The sequence below is a fragment of the Pavona decussata genome, unplaced genomic scaffold, assembly GCF_977016875.1.
Source record: "Pavona decussata unplaced genomic scaffold, jaPavDecu1.1 SCAFFOLD_28, whole genome shotgun sequence".
NCBI classification, from domain to species: Eukaryota; Metazoa; Cnidaria; class Anthozoa; order Scleractinia; family Agariciidae; genus Pavona; species Pavona decussata.
In genome coordinates this window covers 310,209-335,807 of record NW_028145451.1, presented here as the reverse complement: position 1 = coordinate 335,807, position 25,599 = coordinate 310,209, and the positions used below count along the sequence as shown (strand labels likewise).

The following is a 25,599-nucleotide window of genomic DNA, read 5'->3' as shown; positions in this document are numbered from 1 at the left end:
AAATAAATAAATAAATATAAATTTTGGTACATTTCTTGGCCGTTCTTGGCCAAACAACAACGTGAAATGACCAAGTTTAGGGTTTTGTGGAGAACGTGAGCATACGACGGAAAATTTTCACCCTCTGTCTCAACATGAACACTGTTCCCACCTGGTCTGTTACTGGATAGTGTCTGGGTGCTTCGGGCTCATTGCACAAGTGACGTTTTCGTTGACGTCGAGGAGTCGGTCATGTCGATATGAAGTCGAAGTCCTAGAGAAAAATTACACTGAAGCCGGCGACAAAGTTACGTAAAAAATGCAAGTGGAAATATTAGCATTCCATTATATTATCATCCTTTTCCATTGTAATTTCTGAAAAAATCACTGTAACCGCACTTTCTCTTTTGTAGAAAAAATTGCCGAACTTCACTCAGAAGACGGCGGAGGATTCGTGGTCGGTACGTACTTATTCATGTTCTAGTTTGACCTTGTTCTCATCCCTCTGTCTTTTGGCCACGGTCTGATCTTCGGGTCACGTGGTCTAAGTGGCCGGATCCAGCCGGGTCACCGAAACACCACAAGGGGACTGGGCAAAGTCCAATCAAGCAGGTTGAACAAACTAGGTGGCTCATTGGTTGCCTCACTGATCCGGTTTACATAACATGAGATGTCATTTTTTTGTGATTTCCCTTCATTTTGTGTCAGTCTTGTGACGTCACAAGTTGTCTAATTTGCATAAGCCTAAATCTTGAATAACTCGGCAACCAAGAATGCTATCGCAATAAAATAAATGCTATTCTTCATCATTTTGAAAGCTCTTCTTAATAAGTTAATAAAAGATTTTGTGTCATATACACTTTAAGAGCACTTCTAGAGCCTCTTCATCGAATGTTACTCTGTTGCCAGTCGCAGTGTTTACCCTTAGGAGTATCACAGCTCCAACCCTCCCCACTTCCCTGGATGAAGTTTCATGTTTCAAGTTTATTCAAAAATTTAGCAAAAAAGAGAGACCGGCCCGCAGGTAGCGAGAGCTAATCTAGGCGGGCCAGACTAACAACTGTAAAATTAACATTATTACAGTTATTACAATCAAAGACAGAACAAATAGAATTAAGGGGAGGTAGAGAAATTACGAGTTACAAAATAAAAATAAAAAATAAAAGAAGTCGAAAATTTAACGAAAAACAAAAAATTGATGAGTTGCAACTAATTGGCGAGACCTATTTTCTGTACTATGATAAGCGTTTCAATATAGTCATTTTCATTTCAAATGGGTATCATGTGAAGTCCATCACATGACACCCATGCAGCATGAGGTTGCATGAATAAGATGCTACTCCGTCGCCGATCTAGAGTCATCCTTTAGCCTTGGCATACTGTTTTCAGCGATTGTAGAGTTTAAGCTGTGCAGTCTTGCTGTAAATGTATTATTTTACAGTTAGGTAATTGCTGAGGAAATTGGAACACTGAAATAGAATCCACGCGATCGTTGTTACAAATAGTGTTTTTCTTTGTCAATGGCAATCTAGGATTCTTTGATCAATTTCTTCTAATTTGTGCTGTTATGAACTACTTTAAATAACCTGAATTTTACAGACAGAAACAAGTCTTTCCGTTCTTTTCCTTTCTGCAGAGAAAGTCTTGGTAACAACATACGAAACACCAGTTGACCAAAATAACGAAACAGAGCAAGACGAAGGCTCACTAAAGGAGCAGGAGAAGATGTCAGGTAAACTGGTCATAAAAGATGAAATGACTGCGTCGATAAAAGTTAAAGCAGTGAAAGACAATAAACTAATTCATCTAATCTTGAGAACTGTCGTAGGCGCCTTCACGTTTGCCCGCATTGTAGTGCAATTTTATTCACTTTGTGTTCAGTAACGTTCCATAACATCCACTTGAAAGACATTTGTTGAAATTGATGGTGATCATGATGAAACAGGATAAAGTTATTGAATAAACTTGAGATAGACACCATGGCCCGATTGTACGAAAGCCGATTAACGTTAATCCACGATTAAAAGTTAACCGAGGTTTTCTGCTTACTCGTTAAAATTGTTTTTAAACTCTAATATTAAGCTAGTGGTAAAGAAAAGTCAAAGTCAAAACTGAGGGACAAAAATATTTTTGAAAAATCTTTATTGTTGTTTAATTAAACTCGAACCAAAGTTGTTGTTAATCCAGGATTAGCTTAATCGGACTTTGAACAACTGTGCCCACGTGTGGTCACTGACAGAGATTTATTACGTCTCCACATGGAGGTAAACGGTTCATTACAGTGTCCTTTGGTACCTGTATTTATGTGATATGTGCAGTATATAAATACCTTACCATTATCGTTGCCATTTCAGAATGCCAGTACCCAGTTCACATATACACAGGAGATAAGTGGGGAGCTGGGACTGATGCTAACGTCATCATTACCATATTTGGAGAAGAAGGTGATTCAGGAGAGAAGAAGTTGGACAACGACAGAAACAACTTTGAACGCGCACAGTAAGAAAATCAAGTTTTTGATTTGATTTCTCCCTTCCAATTTCTTTAATACTTAAAATATCTACGTTTGTTTATTAACCACGGGTTTCTGTTTTAAAACAGAGCTTTCTATCATTGATTTTCCTACACCATAATTAAAACACAATAATATGCTTCCTTCTTAAAAATTTAATCCTATTTTACTAGTTATTAAGAGGGGCTGATACAGCCTTGTAGTAAATAAGTGAACTATATAGAAATGAAGGAGTTTAGACTACATTTTTCCTGCGTAAACTGGCGCGTGAAAAATATAGTGCGCGAGAGAGAGCGGGACGCGTACGCAAGACTAGTTTGTGCCCAGAGAGTACAAGAGTCCTAGTTTGGGTCCGAATTAACGTTTTCCAAATTATTAAAGACATCTCCTTGAAGGACTACGTTTTGCTGTACCCACTAATTTAATTTTCTATTTTTAGGAAAGATTCTTTTACAGTTACTTGTGGCAATCTTGGACGACTAACCAAGATCAGAATCGGACATGATAACACCGGTTTTGGTGCAGCATGGTTTTTAGACAAGGTGAGTTGACTAGATTTTGCGAAATAAGCACACGTCAATACGATGTTAAATCCACAGGGACTTCGCACACACGTTTACTCAAACGGCAGCCATTTTGAAAAGTTTGGACGCAGTGAGCTAGAACGAGGTCTAGAGTGACACCGCGAGGTCTGAGACTACAGATAAGGTTCAGAAAGGAAAGAACCATAAAATAAAATAAAGCTCAAAACTGAGGCATCAGTTGTTCGGACCTCGCTCGGGCCTGAAAAACACGATGGCTTCGCGACGAAGCGAGGAATTGAACATGGATTTCTTCAAGGAATTTCATACTTGATCTAAGTTGATCCAATTCATGTCTTTGAAAAGAAAAGAACTTGGCAGTCATCGCAAACCTAATCATGTACGATAACACAAGACAAAAAATAAAGTTTTCACAGTTATGCGTAATTGGAGTTAAAATGCTCTCATGTTTGGACTTATTTTTTAGGTGACTGTCGAGGATCCTAACACAGGCGAAGCAGTTGACTTTACGTGCCAGCGGTGGTTTTCCTCAAGCGATGATGATGGAAAGATCTCACGTGAACTAACCAGAGATGACAAAGATGACGAAACGATTGTCGATAAAGGTGAATGTAATGATAGAACTCAAAACAAAATACTGGTAATCTCTTTTAACCCTTTAAGCCCTAACAGTGATCAGCATCAAATTCTCCTTGTAATATCAATGCCTATCCAACCCCCCTGAGGTCATGAGAATTAACACCATGATCACCCAAGGTGAATTTTCTTGATATTTTAATAACTTCTCTCCAGCACTCTTATGAGGAAAGCTTTGGGACAAAATAGGAGAATTTGCTCTTTGATATTAGGGAAAAAACAAAAACAAACAAGAGACAAACAAACAAAAGAAACAGTGGAGTCATCAACTGACACCAATAGACCTGAGCTGCATTCAATTTAGAATTGGTGGGAATCTCAAAACTTTGCCATCACACTCAATCTTTCTCAATGCATTCGTCAGTGTCAGGTCTTGTCCTGGACTGACGCTATTTAGTAGTGCGGAATTTCAAGTGAAAATACTCGAACAGCTACGGGGAGCTAATGTTCGCACCTACGGCTGACTCTAGCCGATCTTTCTTAGTTCATCATAGCTTTATATTTATGCTAGTGAATGTAAATAACAACTGGATAAGGGTGTTAATTTCTAAAGACACCTTGGTGCTGCGTCGGTAGGGAGTAGAAACGAATGTTTTTTTTATTTTTTTATCAACAGAGTTGATAACTAACTAGAGGTAAATTGGCACCGTAAAGAGATTCGAGTGCTGACGCCCTGACGAAGGGCCACTACTCGAAACGACAGCACTCGAATCTCTTTACTGTGGCCAATTTACCTTTAGTTCAGTATCAACTCGATCGACAAACCAAACATTCATAAAACATAAACTGTTGTTTTGCAGAAGAAAATGTCAATCTACAGTCTCAGGAAGGAAAAGACGAAACCGTTGAAGGTATGTGGCAATGAAACTGATGTAGAATAGAATAGGAAGATCAGTAAGCAGCAGTGAACTTAATGAAGCCAAATTTTTAAAAAAGATGGTCTTTTCTTTCTTCATGACCGACCCTTCACGCATTTATCCTTCAATTGTTTTCTAAAAACCTCCCGCGATTCTAAAACGTTCATGAGTTAACTCCATTATGAATGAAATACAAAGAGAATACATTTGAAGTATTTGTATGAATCTTATTCCTCGTTCAGTGTAACAGAAAACTCAACTTACGTCTAAAACTGCGCACAGTTTTCGATGAAGTAAGCTCTTAATTCAACATGTATTTAAGTATATCACTGAAAAGATATTTCGCATCTGTATTTAGAATGCCAGTACCTAGTCCACGTATACACTGGAGATAAGTGGGGAGCTGGGACTGATGCTAACGTCCTCATTACCATATTTGGAGAAGAAGGTGATTCAGGAGAGAAGACGTTGGACAAGAGCGGCAACAACTTTGAGCGCGCACAGTAAGAACATCGAGTTTAATTTTTAAATTGAACGAGACGCAACCAACACGATGAACCAATCATAACTCAAAGAAGATAATGTAACCAGTGTAAAGCGCGGAGAAGCTCGTTCGAGGAAGATACGATTGGTTTATGTTTTACTCATAGTTAGTTGAAAAGGTGGCGTAATTTTTTAACCAGTGACTGAGTGCACCAAACTGAGACCGAAACCAAAGTGAATTACCTTCGACAGTCGATTGAAAACCACTCTATAGAGTAATTACATAGGATCACGAACTGTAGCAATAGGGAGTAATTTTTGTCACTGTCTTCTCACCCAAACTATATGACTAAAAATTAATCTAGCTGGTGTGCATAGTTGATGGCAATTTGCGCAAAGGTAGAACAAGTAGCTAACTGCGAGTATCTTCCTTCACAATCCACGCGCGCATTACATATGCATCGCTGGTTACCCAAGCTGGAAATATACTGCGAGCAGTTGCACTTTTTCCTCGGCCCTCGGCCCTCGCTATATATCCATCACGCGGTACAGAAATACTCGGAGAGGAAAGAGAATGCTCGCAGTCTAGCAATAAACATATTTTATTTTTTTATATCAAATCATGATATTCGGATTTGTTCCAGTGGCGGAACCAGGATTCATTGTAGGATGTGGAAAGTTCAGAGCCTGCCCAGAAGTAAAAATGTTTGATAATAGGAAATATTTCCGCCAGCAAGAACATGTTTTTTTGATGAAAATGGGCGAGCAATGGTGCAGGTCTCCTTCATTACTTCTGCCATTAATTTTTTTTTCAGGAAAGATTCTTTCACAATTTCTTCTGATAAGTACCTTGGACGACTGACTAAGATAAGAATTGGACATGACAACACTGGATTTGGTGCAGCATGGTTTTTAGACAAGGTGAGTTGGCTTGGATTTTCGTCGTACGAGACAGGCTAATGTTCCTCGCACAGTACATCGGGAGATTGTCTTGCTCCTGACGTATGCTGAGGGTGAATTACCAACTACAAGACAAAGAATAGAGCTTTACGCAGTTTTGTTTAATTGGTGTTAAAATGCTCTCATGTTTGGACTTATTTTTAGGTAACTATCGAGGATCCTAAGACAGGAGAAGCAGTTGACTTTACGTGCCAACGGTGGTTTTCCTCAAGCGATGATGATGGAAAGATTTCACGTGAACTAACCAGAGATGACACAGATGACGAAACGCCTGTCGATAAAGGTGATGGTTATGATAGAACTCAAAACAAAATACTGGTAACTCCTTTTAAGATAATGATAGGGTCAGGTAGGTTTTGAGGGACGAAATACAACTAGCAAACATAAGAAACAGTGGAGTCGTCAACTGAGCTACATTCAAATTAGAATTGGCGGGAACCTCAAGACTGAGTAGTCGCACTTGAGTTTAGCATAAAGCTATTATCATTTGGCAGAATCTCTACTTAATGTATTCTTCAGTACATGTTCTTGTCGTGCCATATGGGAGTGCGGAATTTGAAAGTACTTGAACAGCCACCACGATCTAATGTTCGCACCTACGGCAGACTCTAGCAGATCTTTCTTAGTTCATCATAGCTTTATAATTGTGCTAATGAATGTAAATAACAAATGGATAAGGGGGTTATTTTCTAAAGAAACTGTGGTGCTGTCTCGGTAGGGAGTAGAAACGCATGTTTGATTTATCAACAAAGCAAATTTGACCTTGGTTATCAACTTTGTTAACAAACCAAACATTCGTAAAACCAAGAGAGGATGATCATCCTCTCTTGGTAAAACATAAACTATTGCTTTGCAGAAGAAAATGTCAATCTACAGTCTGAGGAAGGAGGAGACGAAACCGTTGAAAGTATGTAGCAATGAAACTGATGTAGAATAGAATCGGAAGACCAGTAAGCAGCAGTGAACTTAATGAAAACAAATTAAAAAAAGATGGTCTTCTCTTTTTTCATGACCGACCCTTCAATACATTCAATTTAGATTTGGCGGGAACCTGAAGACTTAAAAGTCGCACTTGAATTTAGCATAAAGCTATTATTGTTATTTGCCAGAATCTTTTCCAATGTATTTGTCAATGTTCCGGTTCCTCATGTCCCGGACGGACGCCGTTCAGTGGTGGTGCGGACGTTGAAAGTGGTTGAACAACCACAAGGATCTAATGTTTACACCTATGGCCGACTCAAGCAGATCTTTTTTAGTTCACCATAGTTTTATATTTGTGCTAGTGATTGTAAAAAAAAAACAACTGGGTAAGGGTATTAGTTTCTAAAGAAACTTTGGTGCTGCGTCGGTAGGGAGTAGAAATGAATTTTTTTTTTATTTTTTTAGCAACAGAGTTGATAACTAACTAGAGGTAAATTGGCACCGTAAAGAGATTCGAGTGCTGACGCTCTGACGAAGGGCTAATGCACTCGAATCTCTCTTCTGTGGCCAATTTACCTTTGGTTTTCGACTCTGTTGGCAAACCAAACATTCGTAAAACATAAACTGTTGCTTTGCAGAAGAAAATGTCGATCTACAGCCCCAGGAAGGAGGAGACGAAATCGTTAAAGGTATGTATGTGGAGTCGTCAACTGACGCTAATAGACCTGAGCTCATTCAATTTAGATTTGGCAGGAACCTCAAGACTTAGTTGTCGCACTTGAGTTTAGCACAAAGCTATTGTTATTATTTGTCAGAATCTTTCCCAATGTATTTGTCAGTGTTCTGGTCCCTCGTGTCCCGGACGGACGCCGTCCAGTGGTAGTGCGGACGTTGGAAGTGATTGAACAGCCACCAGGATCTAATGTTTACACCTACGGCCGACTCTAGCAGATCTTTCTTAGTTCACCATAGTTTTATATTTGTGCTAGTGAGTGTAAAAAAAAAAAAAAAAAGAAAAACAACTGGATAAGGGTGTTAGTTTCTAAAGAAACTTTGGTGCTGCGTCGGTAGGGAGTAGAAATGAATTTTTTCTTATCAACAGAGTTGATAATTAACTAAAGGTAAATTGGCACCGTAAAGAGATTCGAGTGTTGACGCTCTGACGAAGGGGGGTAATGCACTCGAATATCTTTTCTGTGGCCAATTTACCTTTGGTGATCAACTCTGTTTACAAACCAAACATTCGTAAAACATAAACTGTTGCTTTGCAGAAGAAAATGTCGATCTACAGCCCCAGGAAGGAGGAGCCGAAATCGTTGAAGGTATGTATGTGGAGTCGTCAACTGACGCCAATGGACCTGAGCTACATTCAATTTAGATTTGGCGGGAGCCTGAAGACTTATAGTAGTTGCACTTGAGTTTAGCATAAAGCTATTATTATTATTATTATTATTATTATTATTATTATTATTATTATTATTATTATTATTATTTGCCAGAATCTTTCCTAATGTATTTGTCAGTATTCTGGTCCCTGGTAGTGCTGACGTTGAAAGTGGTTGAACAGCCACAAGGATCTAATGCTCACACCTACGGCCGGCTGACTTAAAAGATCTTTCTTAGTTACGCTCACCATAGCTTTTTATTTCTGCTAGTGCTTGTAAAAAACAAAACAACAACAGAAACATAAAAAAAAACAAACATCTGTTGCTTTGCAGAAAAAATTGTGGATCTACAGTCTCAGGAAGGAGGATACGAAACTGTTGAAGGTATGTACCAATGAAAATAGATGTAGAATGTAAGTGGAAGGTCAGTACAGTAAGTAGCAGTGAACTTCGTCTTCTCTTTCTTCATGACCCACCTTCAATACATATCAGGACCCTTTGATTGTTTTCTACAAACCTCTCTCACGATTTTACATGTGACTTTAATTGTTACTCGACTCAAAACGTGGCTTTTTGCTCTCTAAAACGTTCTCGAGTTAACTTCATTACCAATGGAATACAAAGAAAATACATTTGAAGTATTCGTATGAAGCTTGTTCCTCGTCGAAGTGTAACAGAAAACTAAACTTATGTCTAACACTGCGCACAGTTTTTAATGAAGTAAGCTCTTAATTTAAAATGTATGTAAGTAGATCACTGAAGAGATCATTCGTATCTGTATTTAGAATGCAAGTACCCAGTCCACGTATACACTGGAGATAAGTGGGGAGCTGGGACTGATGCAAACGTCCTCATTACCATATTTGGAGAAGAAGGTGATTCAGGAGAGAAGACGTTGGACAAGAGCGGCAACAACTTTGAGCGCGCACAGTAAGAACATCGAGTTTAATTTTAAATTAATTAACCCTATCCGATACCCTGTTTTGTTGATTTGCTACGCTAGGGTGGATTTCAATCAAGTGTTGTGAAGGTCACAGTAATCAATCGCATGAGACGTAACCAACACGATGAATTAATCACAACTCATAGAAGATAATGTAACCAGCGTCATGCGAGGGGAAGCTGCTGACGAAAATATTTCCGCTGGCAGAAACACGTTTTCTTTGATGAAAATGGGCGAGCAGGGGTGCTGGTCTCCTTCTTTACGCCTGCCATTAATTGTCTTTTTCAGGAAAGATTCTTTTACAATTTCTTGTGGAACTTACCTTGGAAGGCTGACTAAGATAAGAATTGGACATGACAACACTGGATTTGGTGCAGCATGGTTTTTAGACAAGGTGAGTTGGCTTGGAGTTTCGTCCTACGAGACAGGCGTATGTTCCTGTACAGTGCATCTCTTGACGTAAGCTGAGGGTGCATTACCAACTACAAGGGTCAGATCGTAAGATGGAACTTTATGTACCTGCAGTTTGGGTCAGAATGTTATAGTGAAAAAAAAGTAATTGGAAGTTAAAAATTAATTCAAACAGTTAAAGCTAATAAACTGTACTGGTACAACGTTTCTACAAACCGTTTTTCAGGTAACTGTTGAGGATCCTAACACAGGAGAAGCTGTTGATTTTTCGTGCCAACGGTGGTTTTCCACAAGCGAGGATGATGGGAAGATCTCACGTGAACTGAGCAGAGATGACCAAGATAAAGAAACAGTTGTGCATAAAGGTAACTGGTCGATTTTGAGAGAAAAGGAAAGTAAACCGAGAAGGAAAAAAAAAAAAAAAAAAAAAAAACGACTGAAGATCAAAGGAAGTACGAAGGAAAAACAACAAGAAGAAATTACAATAATCGAAGTGACCATAGGCACTCCCAGCTCGCGCGGGACGATGACCTTTCAGTGCGAGCGGTAGTTGGTGACAGGTAGCCGTTGGGAATTTAAACGCGTTATAACACTTTGTACAGGGAATAAAATATTGGCTATCCCGAACTTTAAATAATACTACATTTTTTACGTTCGTGGGAATGAATGTGTAACGAGCTCGGAGAGTGTCTGCATAGGAGGCTATGCAGTCCCATTAGTAAATAATTATTAACTGCTCTCCTGTGACGCGAGCTTGGGCTGCCTGTGAAGTGACAACCAATTTTATTAAATAAAAAAACTTATTTGGTTTCCAGAAAATATTGACGGTCTTCAGTCTGAAGAAGGAGTGGGAACCGTTGAGGGTACGTACACAGAGTAAAAAGAGCAATAAAACCAAAGAAGTTGAAGTAGATTTTACATGATTGCATTTCGACATAATTTTCTTCCCTTGTATTTACGCAGAATATTTTCGCAAACATTGGTGATAATATAATTATCGTTTGGTTTGGAATGTCAATTTTTGTGTACTGACTCTGGTGCCACCTTTTCATATTTGTGTTAGTCAATGTACTAAATGTATCGTATTTTGCGCGTTCTCTTGACCTTAGTTGGTGAAATGACATAGTAGTGGAATAATAAAAAAAAATAATTGTTGCTTTGTAGAAACAAACGTGGAATTCCAGGCTGAAGAAGGAACGCCCGAAACTGTTGACAGTACGTAGCAGTCAAGTTATAAGTAGCAAAAAAAAAAAAAATTAATAATAATAATAATAATAATAATAATAATAATAATAATAATAATAAATAAATAAATAAATAAATAAATAAATAAATAAATAAATAAAATAAAATCACTTAAAATCACTTTATTTAAGTGTCAATGAATTTAGCGCAGAGCACTAACTGCGGACACTTTAAAGATCGAATTGGAAATAGAAGTGTTGGTTTCTGAGGAGAGGGGAAAACCGGAGTACATAGAGAAAAACCTCTGTGAGCAAAGACGAGAACATAGAACAAATTAAACTCAACCCACATATGACAACGAGTCTGGGAATCGAACCCGGAACACATTGCTGGGAAGCGAGTGCTCTCACCACTGCACTATCCCTGCTCCCCAAGAAGAAAAAGAGAAGTAACAATTTTAATATTGAAGGGATAGTTTAAAAGACTTGTTCTCTCTTTCTTCGTGAGCTACCTTCAATATTCCCTTTAATTTAGTCTATAAATGTGTCTACGATTTTACCTTTAACTTATTACGTGGATCGAGTTAACTTCAATACCGATCAAATACAAAGAAAAACACATATGAAGTTCTTTGTATGGGCTTTATTCCTCTTGAAGCGTAACAGAACCTCAACTTATTAGCTCGTATCGTAAATTTTGCCTTTTGTCACTCTGTTTTGTCATATCCTTAGCTGGGGGGAGCCTCGACATTATAAGCCTCCGGCTTCAAATTCAGGCCTCCCCGTCACCAAACCTCTTTTGTATTTGTAGTGTGTAATATTTATGTGAGACGAAACAAAGAAAAATCTCGTGACGAAAAATGTTTTGACGATGAGTAAATCCGCGCAAAGCGTTTGACGAAAGGCGCTCTTTATTGAACATGCAAGTCAAAGTTGTTTCGTATTTGCATTTCAGAATACCAGTACCCAGTCCACATATACACTGGAGATAAGTGGGGAGCTGGGACTGACGCTAACGTCCTCATTACCATATTTGGAGAAGCAGGTGATTCAGGGGAGAAGAAGTTGGACAACAGCAGCAACAACTTTGAAAGCGGACAGTAAGATATATAATTATAGTTTGTTCACGGCTATTAACTGTTCTTTGTACTAAAGTTCCTCTCTCAACTAGCCGTTGCGTTGCGTTCATTCAATGAATATCTACCGTTTTTCGCTCGTTTCAGGAAAGATTCTTTTACAATTTCTTGTGGAACGCATCTTGGACGACTAACAAAGATTAGAATTGGACATGACAACACTGGATTTGGTGCAGCATGGTTTTTAGACAAGGTGAGTCATTTGGATCTCACGGCAAACCCGACGCATGTTGGGTCCTCTGGTAAAGGAATTCGCGACCGACACAAAGTAGATTATAAGAGAACGACTTTTATGCAGCAGTAAGCGGAGGTTATAAATAAAAGAGATCTAAAATAAGGGTCATTATTACATGCATGTGCAACAAAAATGGCCGGTTAGGCACAGGTATGACACAAAATTATAACTGGTAAATTATATTAAATGCCTCCTTTCATTTGAAAATAACAGAGATTAAGAGTTACGTTTTGGTGTTAATTTATACGATTCAAGAAAGGAATAGCTTTTTAAAGCGATTACATTATCTTGCTATTTCATATGCGTTCTTTTAAATTTGAATTTACCCTTTCTTTTCTTCAGGTAACTGTTGAAGATCCTAACACGGGAGAAGCAGTTGATTTTTCATGCAAACGGTGGTTTTCCACGAGTGAGGATGATGGAAAAATTTCACGAGAACTTAACAGAGATGATCAAGTCGATGAAACGATTGTTTCTGAAGGTACTTGCAATGATAAATCAAAAAAATAATTTAGTGTTCGAACGCGAGGGGTATGTTAATAAAACAACAAGAAGAAATTACAACAATTGAATTGACTTCCAGTTTTACTAAATCAGACAACATAATTTGGTTTCCAGAAAAAATTGACGATCTTCCGTCTGAAGAAGGAGTGGGAACCGTTGAAGGTACGTAAACAGAGGAATGAGATGGTTGAAGTTTCATCCGAAACATTTTTACTCCAAAAAAAGTCGCAACTTTCATTATTGTTTTAATTAAATTTGACAGTTGCTCAAAATTCTGGAAAAAACACCTTCCGTAAATATGAAAAGAAGATAGCATCGTGGGAAGAACTTTGTACGAATTTTATTCAGATGGTGCGATAAGCATATCAGAGAACTCTATCCAAGATCGCACACAAATTGTCATTTACTATTTCTTTTAGACGCATACATGGACATCATTCATAACCAAATTTCAAAAAAAATGTGCTACGACCGGGGAGCCTGGACCTTAGAAGCCCCGGGCTTCAAATTCAGGCTTCCTCGTCACCAAACCTCTTTTGTATGTGTAGTGTGTAATATTTATCTGAGACGAAACAAAGAAAAATCTCTTGACGAAAAATCTTTTGACAATGAGTAAATCCACGCAAAGTGTTTGACGAAAGAAGCTCTTTATTGAACATGCAAGCCAAAGTTGTTTCGTATCTGCATTTCAGAATACCAGTACCCAGTCCACATATACACTGGAGATAAGTGGGGAGCTGGGACTGATGCTAACGTCCTCATTACCATATTTGGAGAAGCAGGTGATTCAGGGGAGAAGAAGTTGGACAACAGCAGCAACAACTTTGAAAGCGGACAGTAAGATAAATAATTATAGTTTGTTCACGGCTATTAACTGTTCTTTGTACTAAAGTTCCTCTCTCGACCAGCCGTTGCGTTGGGTTCATTCAATGATTATCTACCGTTTTTCGCTTGTTTCAGGAAAGATTCTTTTACAATTTCTTGTGGAACGCATCTTGGACGACTGACAAAGATTAGAATCGGGCATGACAACACTGGATTTGGTGCAGCATGGTTTTTAGACAAGGTGAGTCATTTTGATCTCACGGCAAGTCCGACGTATGTTGGGCCCTTTGACAAAGGGATATGCGACCGACACAATGTAGATTGTAAGAGAACGACTTTTATGCAGCAGTAAGCGGAGGTTATAAATAAAAGAGATCTAAAATAAGGGTCATTATTACATGCATGCAACAAAAATGGCCGGTTAGGCACAGGTAAGACAAAATTTTAACTGGTAAATTATATTAAATGCATCCTTTCAATTGAAAATAACAGAGATTAAGAGTTACGTTTTGGTGTTAATTTATACGATTCAAGAAAGGAATAGCTTTTTAAAGCGATGACATCATCTTGCTATTTCATATGCGTTCTTTTAAATTTGAATTTACCCTTTCTTTTCTTCAGGTAACTGTTGAAGATCCTAACACGGGAGAAGCAGTTGATTTTTCATGCCAACGGTGGTTTTCCACGAGTGAGGATGATGGAAAGATTTCACGAGAACTTAACAGAGATGATCAAGGCGATGAAACGATTGTTTCTGAAGGTACTTACAATGATATAAATCAAAAAAAAATAATTTAGTGTGCGAACGCGAGGGACAGGTTGATAAAACAACAAGAAGAAATTACAACAATCAAAGTAACCTACAGTTTTACTAAATCAGACAACATTTTTGGTTTCCAGAAAAAATTGACGATCTTCCGTCTAAAGAAGGAGTGGGAACCGTTGAAGGTACGTACACCGAGCAATGAGATGATGGTTGAAGTTTCATCCGAAACATGTTTACTCTAAAAAAGTCGCAACCTTCATTATTTTTTAAATCAAATTTGACAGTTGCTCAAAATTCTGGAAAAAAACACCTTCAGTAAATATGAAAAGAAGATAGCATCGTGGGAAGAACTTTGTACGAATTTTATTCAGATGGTGCGATAAGCATATCAGAGAACTCAACCCAAGATCGCATGCAAATTGTCATTTACTAAATCTTTTAGACGCATACAAGGACATCATTCATAACTATATTTCAAAACAATGTGCTGTACCGGGGAGCCTGGACCTTATAAGCCCCTCGCTTCAAATTCAGGTCTCCCCGTCACCAAACCTCCTTTGTATGTGTAGTGTGTAATATTTATGTGAGACGAAACAAAGCAAAATCTCTTGACAAAAAATCTTCTGACAATGAGTAATCTGCGCAAAGCGTTTGACGAAAGGAGCTCTTTATTGAACATGCAAGTCAAAGTTGTTTCGTATCTGCATTTCAGAATACCAGTACCCAGTCCACATATACACTGGAGATAAGTGGGGAGCTGGGACTGATGCTAACGTCCTCATTACCATATTTGGAGAAGAAGGTGATTCAGTAGAGAAGAAGTTGGACAGCAGCAGCAACAACTTTGAGCGAGCACAGTAAGAAAATCAAGTCTAATAAGTTTTTGTGTTTTGGTTCAGGATATGAATAGACACCGTTATCACGGCCTAACCCTTTCTCGGTCAGCCTCCGTGTTCAATTTATTGAATATGTGCCGTTTTTTGTTTTGTTTTCAGGAAGGATTCTTTTGCAGTTTCTTGTGGAAGATATCTTGGGCGACTAACCAAGATTAGAATTGGACATGACAACACTGGTTTTGGTGCAGCATGGTTTCTAGACAAGGTGAATCAATTGGATCTCACGTAAAGGATACAGTCGTATGTCCAACATTTGTCGAAGCTATTAGCCTCTCACATAAGGATGACCGAAGGGCACAAAAGTGGACTCTAAGACTTACTTTTATGAAGCTTGTACCTGGGATTTTATATACATGCAATAGAACTGAACATAGCTCGTTAAGGCCACTGCCTGAGTAAATAGCACTAAATTGTAACCATTTTAAAGTGCCACTAAATCACGTCAAATGCTTTGTTTCATTTGAAAACAACAAAGATTAGTATACAGGATGTTTGTCCCATGAACCTAGTTTAATGGCCTTAACTAACACAAGTCTCCTGTAGCTCAGTGGTAGAGCATCCGAACTAGTAATCGGAAGGTCTTAGGTTCGACTCCTGATAGGAGCACTCGGATTTTTATCCGAGTATGCCTGTGTCACTTATTGAATAATACATCATTCTCAACAAAGATTAATACTCAAATTTTGGTAATAATGTATACAGCCAAAGTAAGGAATAACTTTTTCTAAGGGATTTCATTTGAGCTCACAAAATAAACAGCTCCCAGTTGGCTCGATAGCTCACTGGTAGACTGAGCACTGCACAAAATGCTTGATACCTCACTTTTTAGAGCGGGGGACATGGGTTCGAATCCCGTTCAAGCCTGAATTTTATCAGGTGTTCTTTTAGCGTACGTAACTGAAATGGTCACTCATTAATTAATCCTCTGAAACATTCACAGTTTACTAAATATATAAATTTCATATTTTTCACTTCCAGATTTCGTTCTCTTTCTTCTTGACATGAAGTTTCATTGATTTTTTTTAGGTGACTGTCGAGGATCCTAAGACAGGAGAAGCAGTTGACTTTACGTGCCAACGATGGTTTTCCACAAGCGAGGATGATGGAAAGATTTCACGTGAACTAACTAGAGATGACGATATAATTGTTGCTAAAGGTAGTGTATATATTTCTTTTAGAATGTAAAATGAAAAACATTGTACAACTGGAATTGATCGGACTGCTTTTCACTTTTTTCTTTTTGGAAACCCAGCGGGACAAAGTCAACGTGAACCCCGACTTTGCCTGAACAAGATTCTATGTAGATTTTTATGATTTGTTTTTACGCGATGCGGTTTCATGGAGCACACCTATAGTTGCTCACATGCAAATGATTCTGCTGTTTATATATAAATTTTTATGTAATCACCAAAGATTGAGCTCGTTTTAGATCTGAACTGGACATCTGGTTGTTGTTTTTTTGGCTCCTCACGTCACGGACTCCTCCCCGCAGTTGGGAGGAGTGCGTGACGTGACGACCTAAAGAACGTCTCCCTCGCAGCCGTTCTGTGTCTCGTCACGCAACGCTCCTCCTTGTGGTAGGCTAAGATCTACAATCCTCTAAAATAATTTTGGGAAGATTCCAAAGTTCTACCTTGACTTACCTTGACTTTAATTTTTTGATTAAGCGTTTAAACAATTTTAGTTATAGTTTCTGTTGTTAAAATTTTGTTGACCTGTTCAGTTTTACAGTGCCGTAGCTATGTACAGATCTGTACAGTTTACTATAGCTTCATATAGACAAATGTTCTTTAATTGTTCAGATCCGGAAATGCTGGGTAGTGCAACATAACGCCGTTAAAAATCAATTATTAGCTATACCTCGATATCACGAACAAATTTCCCATGGCACTTCGTTAAATCGAGGTTCCACTGCATGTCTCTGTTTTCATAATCAATAAAATAAAGTTCGTCGCTTTGATGTTGTCGCTTTCCCCCCATTATCCGTACCTTTGATTTCTTTATGCTCGTCTTTCGTCAGCCGCTTTACACAGAAAGGCCCTTGCAAATTGGCCTTCACCGGTAGGCTTGTGTTTGCGAAGTTCTCCTGACATTGAAAATTTTCTTTGTGAGCGTTTCGTCATATTCTGCACAATTTCGGCAGCCAATTTCTTTCCCCACTTCGAACAAATCGCCAAGTAGGAGCTCCAAATTTTGACATGTTTTGGTTTTAGTCGATCCTGAAAATAATCTTCTACGTAAGGCAGCTATCTCTACATGTACAGACCCACCACATTGTAGGCAAATATTTTCTGGAACTGGAGAAACACGAAGGAAAATATTGGTTGGTGTGATTTCCTCCTTCTCAATGTGAGCGAAAAAAGGCACGGCTTTTGCACGATTAGAAGACACACGAAAAGTATTTTTTGACATGCAGCTTGACAGTTTGACAACTTCATTGGATTTCCAGTAGGGGAAAAAGGGCGAGCTCTCGTTCGCTCGCTAGAGCTCTGACGATCGCTCCTCGCGCCTCTAAGCAAGGTGCACGATCGCGCTTCGCGCTCTCGACTTGTAAGCAAGTCTAGCTAAGACCAAGTTTGTGTGCATCGTACTTCAATCTCTTTGCAAACTCTAGAAAACTGGCAAAAAATAAAAAAAAAAACAGCGAAAAATTCGCAGTACATCCGACTAACAACAAATACCAAGTAATACAATTTATCTTGAGAAGTGAGTCGAACGACGGAGTGCAGTTTCAAACGATGTTTAATTTGTTGTACGCAAATCAGATGACCTCATGATCAGATACATGTACAACGTATAAATTACGTGTAAGCTTCACTAAGGAGACCGCCAATAGCCTTCAAGACAGGGCCTAAGATAGCGCCGGATATGGAGCCTGTTTTGGGTCGATATAAGGGATCCTTCCCAGAGGACATTTCGGACCAAAGAAGTGTCTGAATAAGAGTGTTTTACCGACGTATTTTGCTTTGTACTGCAAACTAGCCCAGTGTGTTCCTTATAATTATGAGGGTCAAATCAATAAAAATTTATTTCCTATTGGCGATCGTCATGCACATATTATAAAAAAGAACTTTGGTTTAAGAAACACTCTCCAGCTGTTTACAGAAAACGCTGTATAAAGTCGCTATATCCTGTTGTGTCAGAGACTTGTTGCCTGGTTTCGTAGCAATTTTCACAACAAGTGTTTTCGTATTTTGCATATATCGGAAATGTTTACTTATAATCTAAGTGTTGCCGTTGTTTTCTGAGCGCCTGAGATTAATAGCTTTAATTTGTATGTACCATCGGGGTCGAAAATTATGAAATTTAATTTACGATTAGTAATCTTTGCATTGTGCTCCGCTCTAATAGCAAGACAAAAGTCCCACTGAACCGACGAACGTACTCAGTTTAAATTTACATTTCCACTTAAATACAAGGGAAGTTCATGAAAGGATATTTTGTAGACAGTGCCTTTCATTTCGCCTTCCTTCCAGGTGTTAATTTATTTGAGAATGCATCAAAAGCTCACTAATGAATTTAACAAACAAGTTTGTTAACATCGCATTGGAGTGGAAATCTGAAATTTTTATCGCGAAAGTCGGCCAATAAAAAGCGATCATCATTTGCGCCAAATAATCATCGGTAATCTTCTGCCAGGCATTGTTACGGTAAAATTACGGTTTATTTGCATAAATTCTAATTTGTTTATTTAAAATGCATTCATTCGACATTCGCTGGTGAATATCTTGAAAAGGTACATTTGAATTAATGTTCCACTCAAGAATGACGGCCTTCAGCTCACCGAACGAGTCCAGTTTAAACTGAGGCGTTTAGTAAAGGAAAGAAACACAACGCTCAAACGTTCAACTAATCCTGTGTATTATTTTCATCGGTTAGTTGTGTGCCAACACGAATTTTAAATTATATTTTTCTTCATTTCCCGGCTCACTGCGATTTCTTCTTGCATAAATAAATGAAAGAAATAATTTTTGTTTTGCAGAAGAAGTTACTGATCTTCAAGCTGAAAAAGAAGGCACATTCGATGAAGGTACGTATGTATATTACCAAGACTCACTAAATAAACGTACCAAGCAGATAATGTTGTAACTTGTTTCTCACATCTCCGAATATGATTAAAAATTTGAACTGTATTTTATTCAGCTGGTATTGCATTTAAATCATTATTTAAGCCCATCGCAAAATCCTAAAGTTATTTTTGTTAAATAAAATAAGGCAATGCTAATACCAAAAGTAAAAGCGTTCTCTGTTGTGGGTGATTTTAACACTGCGCTCACGAAATTAATGGTTCGCTGGCTTACTGTCTTCGGATAGCAATTGCCTTTCTATTATTTTATTCAAAACAGATAAACAAGAGCCTTGCTTTGTAGGCGATCAAGCTCGGCTCCGTTCCAAGACTGTTCGCCATTTTAAAAATGTATTAAATTTCTTGGTAATATAAGGAGCTTATAAATGAGACAATATTGTAGATGCTTACGATCGGGCGACGGCGATGGTAGTGTTGAATTAGATTTTACACTGGCCGAAAGAAAAATTTAGTTCCTTTCAGCTTTCAACGTTGTTTCCCGCCATTGGGTGGCAGCAGGTGTAACGCTTGGCGCCCTTTGTTCACCGTTGGCTGGCGCTCATGCAAATCTCTTTGTTTACAGAAAACGTTCTGGTGACAACGAACGAACCACATGTTGACGAAAATGGCGAACCAGACCAAGGCGAAGATTCGCTAAAGGAGAAAGACGACGACATGGACAAAGAGCGAATGAAAGCCGAAGCGAGTATAAAATTGATTCTCGATGAAGAGAAGTTGATGGAGCGACGAGAAAAACCTGATGGACAAGATGAACCAGCACAGCAAGGAGAACGAGACGTGGAAGAAAGGCACAGTCCTGTGATGAAGGAATATTCTAGAATTGAAGATGAGCATCGGAAACGAATGGAAGAAATAGAAGCGATACTGGGAGAAGACGAAGAGCGAAGGAGAAGAGAGAAAGAAGAAATACTGAAGGCGGAAGAGGAGGCAAGGAAACGGAAAGAAGAAGAGAGGAGACAAAGAGATGAAGAGTTGAAGCGAAAGCGGGAAGAAGAAAGGTTGAAATGGGAAGAGGAACATAAAAAGTGGGAAGAGGATAGGAAGAAACGAGACAGAGAACTTCAAGCTGTGTTGGATGAAGGCAGAAAGAAACGTGAGGAAGACCGACGAAAACGTGAAGAAGAATTAAAGAAGAATCGAGAGGAAGAACGAAGGAAAAGGGAGGAAGAACGAAAGAAACGCATGGAAGAGGAAACGAGAAAGCTGGAGGAACTCAGAAGAGAGAGGGAAGAGAGGTGGAAAAAGAAAACGGAAGTTGCAGTTGTGGATGTTGATCTGACTCTGCAAACACAGAAAGAGGACGAGGACGTGAAAAATCGGCAGGAAGAGAAAAGGAGAAAGGAAGAAGGATGGACAAAATTGGTGGAAGGGCCTCGCAAGATCGAGGAAGAAATGAAAAAGTTCAGAGACGAGGAGCGGAGACGCCTTGAGGAGGAACGCAAAAAGCAAAAGGAGAGGGAGCTTGCGGAGGAAGAAGCGGAGAAAGAGTTCAAATCAGAGATAAGAGTCATGAAGCGTGGGGAAAATCCGGACACGGGAACACATATATCTGTAACAACCCTTCAGATAGGGCCTCCTAAGGAGGTGACTATTGCGGACGAAAAACGAAGGATTGAATGGAGAATGGCAAAAATTGAACAGGATCGTCAACTACGAGAAGAGGAAGAAAGGAAACGAAGGGAAGAGGCTGAAAGAAAGAGAAAGGATGAGGAAGAAAGAGTAAGGCAGGAGGAAGAGAGAAAGCGAAAGGAGCAGGGAGAAGAGCGAGAAAGGCGCAAAGAGGAGCTAAGATTGAAGCGGGAAGCGGAGGAGAGGAACAGGCGAGAAGAAGATGTACGTAAACGGGAGCAAGAGGATATTCGGCGGAAGACCTCTTTAGAAGAGAAAAAGAAACGATTGGAGGAAGACCGTAAAAAGCGAGAGGAAGAAGAACTCATGTGGCGCCGTGTGATGGAAGAGAGGAAGCAGAGAGAAGAGGAGGAAAAGAGAAAGCAGATGGAAAGCAAGAGAATAAAGCGTCTGAGCATCGAAAGAAGGAAGTTTGATGAAGGAGAAAAGAAACGTTTGGATGAAATTGAGCGTAAAAGGGTTGAAGAGGAAGAGAAAGAACGAAGAGAAGAGGAACAGAGAAGGCGCGAAGAAAGAGAGAGATGGAAGATGAAACAAGCGGAGAAGAGACGAAGCGGAGACATGTATCGACGAAAGAGCGAAGAGGATTTGAGAAACAGAGAAGACAGAGCGTCGTGGAAAGAAAGGCAAAGGAAGAAAAGAGACAGTAAAAGCTTTGAAGCTAAATGGATGTTTATGACCAATGGGGGTAATGAAGTGCCAGGTAGGAACTGTTTGCATAAAACAGGGGAAATTTTAATAATAATAATAATAATAATAATAATAATAATAATAATAATAATAATAATAATATTAAGCTTCATGTATCCTTTTAAAAAAATATATATATACAATGGATTAACATAATTTGATCTAAAGTTAAAAATACACAATCATAAACAAAGGAGCCTTGCTGCCCGCGCCATAAACGAGTTCGCTTGAGTTTTGGTTCTTGACCTTGGTATTGCTACTGGTCCTGGTGTTGATCTCAGATTATAGCTGTAGCTAGTATTCCGCTTTGTAGTGAAAATTTGATTTGGGTGTTTTATCAGAAACAAAGCATTTAGCTGAAAGTCTAGAGGCGCTTTCTATTTATCCTGGCCAAAATTTTTGGCTTGAAATTCCAGAAACTTTTCCTGGCAAATTGAAAAGCTTTTTTCTATTCGCTCCAAACTTGCAGTTGCACTGGTAGATCAAAATACTTACCTAGTCGCGTTATCACTTATGTCCAGAAATGCACCTAACCCTGGATTTGGGTACCTCGTATAAAACAGACCTTTTTGTCGTTTTCATATGACTTCATGTTTGACAGAATTATTTGTGCTTTAGTAAGAATTACGGTTAGGGGACACCTTGTGATGTCTGTCATACAGTTCATGAATCTCATTGGCGTGTATTTCTAAACATATCTCGCTAGTTGGAACCGAAAACGTGGTGTTCCTCCAAAGGTCATGCGTTTTTCCTGGAAATTTTCTTTTGATCCGCTCGTTGCATTTACTTTTCAGCCACTTGAGCCGGAAATTTTGGCTAAATAGTCTGGAGCTTGCCTCACGGTTCACGTTCGAGGTTCCTGTGAAATAATCCACCCTTTCGACGCTTCGCGTCTCTCAAGTTCGCGTTCTCTGCAATTTCCCTCTCCCTCCGTTAATTTCAAGAGAGAAAAACTGACTGTTTTTCAGTTTAGTTTTTTTTTCTGGAGAGTAAGTTATCGTGATTGGTTCCAAAACTCGTGCGATTTTCTCAAACAATGAGAAGCAAAACCAAGACCAATTGCGACTGGCTTGTAAGCATTTACCCGCGCTTGGGGCTGGTTACATGTATTGGCTTCGAATTCTGATTTGTTTATTGTGTTGTTTACTTCTGTCCTGATTGGCCAAAGTAATTACTTTGGTCTTGGTTTTACGACACTAATTGAATACTGCTCTTTTATAGCTTTGCTTTTCTGTTCATCTCATTCATTCTAATTTTCACTGATGTTATTATTCAGGAAACGAGTCCATCTCTTCGAACGTGACTGACATTTCTCAAAGTGAGCCCGAAATATTTGTCAGGGAAAGCCCAGAGAAGAGATTTGTGTCAGTGGGGAAAGTCGAGATAACAAAGCCTGATGATCGGGATGAGAAGGTAAGCTGCTAATTTTAATCTGGTTTAAAACAGTTTTCCATCCTGGGTACTGCCAGATGGAGGACGGGCTTATTAAGAGATCTGGGGCCCGTTTCTCGAAGGTCCCGGTAACTTATCGGGCCCGATAAGTGTCTTTGGTGATAAATGTTTCTTAGCAGAAGTCCATTTTTGTTAGCTTTGAATACTAAATTTTAAAACCTTTTAATTCTATGAAAACATTGACCAAGTATCACGTCTGTAATCACTGTGTAATCGGCGAAAAAACATTTCAAAATATACTTATCGGGCCCGGTAAGTTACCGGGACTTTCGAGAAACGGGTCCCAGAACTCCAGAGATATGGCTTAACAGAGCTTTTTCGGTGAGTTGGAAAATTTGTTGAGGAGCTGAAGGGTTGGGCTTCAAATGAACTGTTCCAAATAGTGACGTTAACGATTTACTATTTGAAAGGTTTTGTTGCGCGTTTTCCATAAATGACATTAGCAAAACTAAAGGAAGTTTGTCTTTGGTCAAAAATGCGTTTTACAGATTAAAATAAAAAGGCTACAAATATTATTTTGCTCTCATATATAGGTGTACCCCTGAACTTTTGGTTATATTTCAGTTCCTACAGCATCGATTGATGTAAAGTCGTGTCTAAGACGACAATTCTGTAAGGAAGAAAAGTTGTTGGCATTATATTCCATATGGCACTTCTTTTACTAAGTGAAAAGATGTCTTTGTTCAATCTGTTGTATAAGGGAACGGCTTAACCAATCTTTTTTGTTTTGCTAAAGGATTCTACCGCCACACCACGCATTACGTACCAGGGCTCTAGAGACACGCTACCTAGCGTTACGTCGGAGACATCTTTGAACGGAGACGTAGTGCCGTATAGATCCCAGCCACGCTGTGACCATCTGCTACCCTCGGACCCCGCAGTTCAGATGGCCGAAGGTATGTTACTGTCGAACCAGGTCAAGCGTACCCCCCTGGATTCTATCGATGAACCATTATTTAAAAAATGAACCAATTAGTCGTCTTAAGGACGGTGCCTACTACTAAAGAAGTATTTTTGTGTGGTTTATAACGTACGGGGAAAGCAGATCTCGGCAAGGGCTATTGAACTCCAAAAGAAAGTTGGGGGTAACCACGCATTTTTCAGTGATAATTAAACAAAAATTATTCTAAAAAGCAGTAAAATACAAAGCAATGTATGGCGTTTTTTTGTTTTCAAATTGAAGCTTTATTATCTCTGAAAAATGCATGGCTACCCCAAATTTTCTTCTTGGATACCAATGGCACCACCTATAGGAAACCCGAGTATCTCGAGGTGCGCTCGTTCATTCATTCATTCATTCATTCATTCATTCATTCATTCATTCATTCATTCATTCATTCATTCATTCATTCATTCATTCATTCATTCATTCATTCATTCATTCATTCATTCATTCATTCATTCATTCATTCATTCATTCATTCATTCATTCATTACGCGGATCCGGCAATGTTCAAATCAAAATTCGATTTCTAATTGGATGAGAGCAATGGTCTGTAAAATTCCACCAATATTTGATACAGCCCAGATTTTTCGTGAAAATATTATTTCAGGCCGCTATGGCATGTTGTCGACAGATTCATACAATTCATTATGCAAAATTTGGTCATTTCAGAGCACAAGTTCAAGCCCTTGGAACTGAGTCGGCCTGAAAAAGTCTACTTTATCTTTCATGTCTAACATCACCCCCCCTCCCCCTTTTTTGTATAGAAAAGAGTTGTGTTTTCAGCAGACTGTGCATTAAACAGCGAAGAATAGCGTAACACATTAGCCGGCTGTGCCTGCTATTTCCGAACGTCAACTGAAATGAACATCTTTCAGTGTGAGTTTGCACACTTTTAGCTAAATTAATTTTGTATACAGCTATTTCAATTAACGTTGTCGGATTAAAATCGAGCTAAAAGACAAGACCGCAATGTTTTGTGGGATTATTTTTTATGAACAATTTCATCAAAATCATCCCTGCACGTGCAGGTCATTGTACTGCTAATTACAACCTATTGTTTTCTCCAGGCATGACTGATTTTGATGAATTTATTCATAAAAATCCCACGTAAACTTTCGGTCTTGTCTTTTAGCTTCATGCTTTGAACCGACAACGTTAGTTGAAATGACTGTATACCGTATTGAAAAGAACCGCTATGATGTTAAAACCCATCCAGTCGTTATTTAGTTTTTTCAATAAGTAACGGGCTAAACGCAAGCATAAACGTCGTAAATGTCCTATAAGTGAGCCTTAATACGCAGCAGTACTCACTGTCACCATGGGGAAAAGCAGTCAAGGTTCCATACCGTTCAAAATGGCAAATTATCTTTCTGACAGTACACGTTGGTACTTACAAATCACCAGAAATCTACTTTGTACAAGTCAAGCACAGAATGCGTTGGAGAGGGAGATTTTCTGGGGTCGTCCTAAATTCGGCCTTTGTAGGCTCCTTGCCGTACTATTTTGAAAGTAAAGTTACATTTGCTAGTAAGGAGCATCCGTTGTTCATATAATCCAATCAGAAATCAAATGTTCATTTGAACTTTGATCCGCACAATTTCAAAATGAATGAAAGAATGC

The 25,599-nt window shown here is 38.8% G+C and overlaps 1 protein-coding gene and 1 long non-coding RNA gene across 23 annotated transcripts in view; one reads left to right on the top strand and one right to left on the bottom strand.

Moving 5' to 3' along the window:
- LOC146484940 (uncharacterized) overlaps window positions 1–25,599 on the bottom strand; it is a 182,260-nt gene that overhangs the window by 92,274 nt on the left and 64,387 nt on the right. The gene's annotated exons all lie outside the window — the stretch shown is intronic.
- The window catches only part of LOC146484944 (uncharacterized), a 41,621-nt gene that overhangs the window by 10,638 nt on the left and 5,384 nt on the right, over window positions 1–25,599 (top strand). Inside the window, exons 6-38 of one of the 22 annotated variants that reach the window (XM_085103791.1) lie at window positions 393–440; window positions 1,616–1,711; window positions 2,334–2,478; window positions 2,931–3,033; window positions 3,500–3,638; window positions 4,470–4,520; window positions 4,885–5,029; window positions 5,825–5,930; window positions 6,114–6,252; window positions 6,826–6,876; window positions 7,529–7,579; window positions 8,162–8,212; window positions 8,609–8,659; window positions 9,061–9,205; window positions 9,507–9,612; window positions 9,856–9,994; window positions 10,445–10,492; window positions 10,794–10,844; window positions 11,769–11,913; window positions 12,037–12,142; window positions 12,527–12,665; window positions 12,803–12,850; window positions 13,381–13,525; window positions 13,649–13,754; window positions 14,135–14,273; window positions 14,414–14,461; window positions 14,992–15,136; window positions 15,275–15,380; window positions 16,202–16,331; window positions 19,158–19,205; window positions 19,825–21,594; window positions 22,858–22,994; window positions 23,770–23,929. In XM_085103791.1, coding sequence (XP_084959917.1) covers window positions 393–440; window positions 1,616–1,711; window positions 2,334–2,478; window positions 2,931–3,033; window positions 3,500–3,638; window positions 4,470–4,520; window positions 4,885–5,029; window positions 5,825–5,930; window positions 6,114–6,252; window positions 6,826–6,876; window positions 7,529–7,579; window positions 8,162–8,212; window positions 8,609–8,659; window positions 9,061–9,205; window positions 9,507–9,612; window positions 9,856–9,994; window positions 10,445–10,492; window positions 10,794–10,844; window positions 11,769–11,913; window positions 12,037–12,142; window positions 12,527–12,665; window positions 12,803–12,850; window positions 13,381–13,525; window positions 13,649–13,754; window positions 14,135–14,273; window positions 14,414–14,461; window positions 14,992–15,136; window positions 15,275–15,380; window positions 16,202–16,331; window positions 19,158–19,205; window positions 19,825–21,594; window positions 22,858–22,994; window positions 23,770–23,929 — 5,037 coding nt within the window. Of the gene's footprint in view, window positions 1–392; window positions 441–1,615; window positions 1,712–2,333; window positions 2,479–2,930; window positions 3,034–3,499; window positions 3,639–4,469; window positions 4,521–4,884; window positions 5,030–5,824; window positions 5,931–6,113; window positions 6,259–6,825; window positions 6,877–7,528; window positions 7,580–8,161; window positions 8,213–8,608; window positions 8,660–9,060; window positions 9,206–9,506; window positions 9,613–9,855; window positions 9,995–10,444; window positions 10,493–10,793; window positions 10,845–11,768; window positions 11,914–12,036; window positions 12,143–12,526; window positions 12,666–12,802; window positions 12,851–13,380; window positions 13,526–13,648; window positions 13,755–14,134; window positions 14,274–14,413; window positions 14,462–14,991; window positions 15,137–15,274; window positions 15,381–16,201; window positions 16,332–19,157; window positions 19,206–19,824; window positions 21,595–22,857; window positions 22,995–23,769; window positions 23,930–25,599 lie in introns of all 22 variants that reach the window. The other 21 variants (XM_085103790.1, XM_085103798.1, XM_085103797.1 and 18 more) reach the window with 21 other exon arrangements.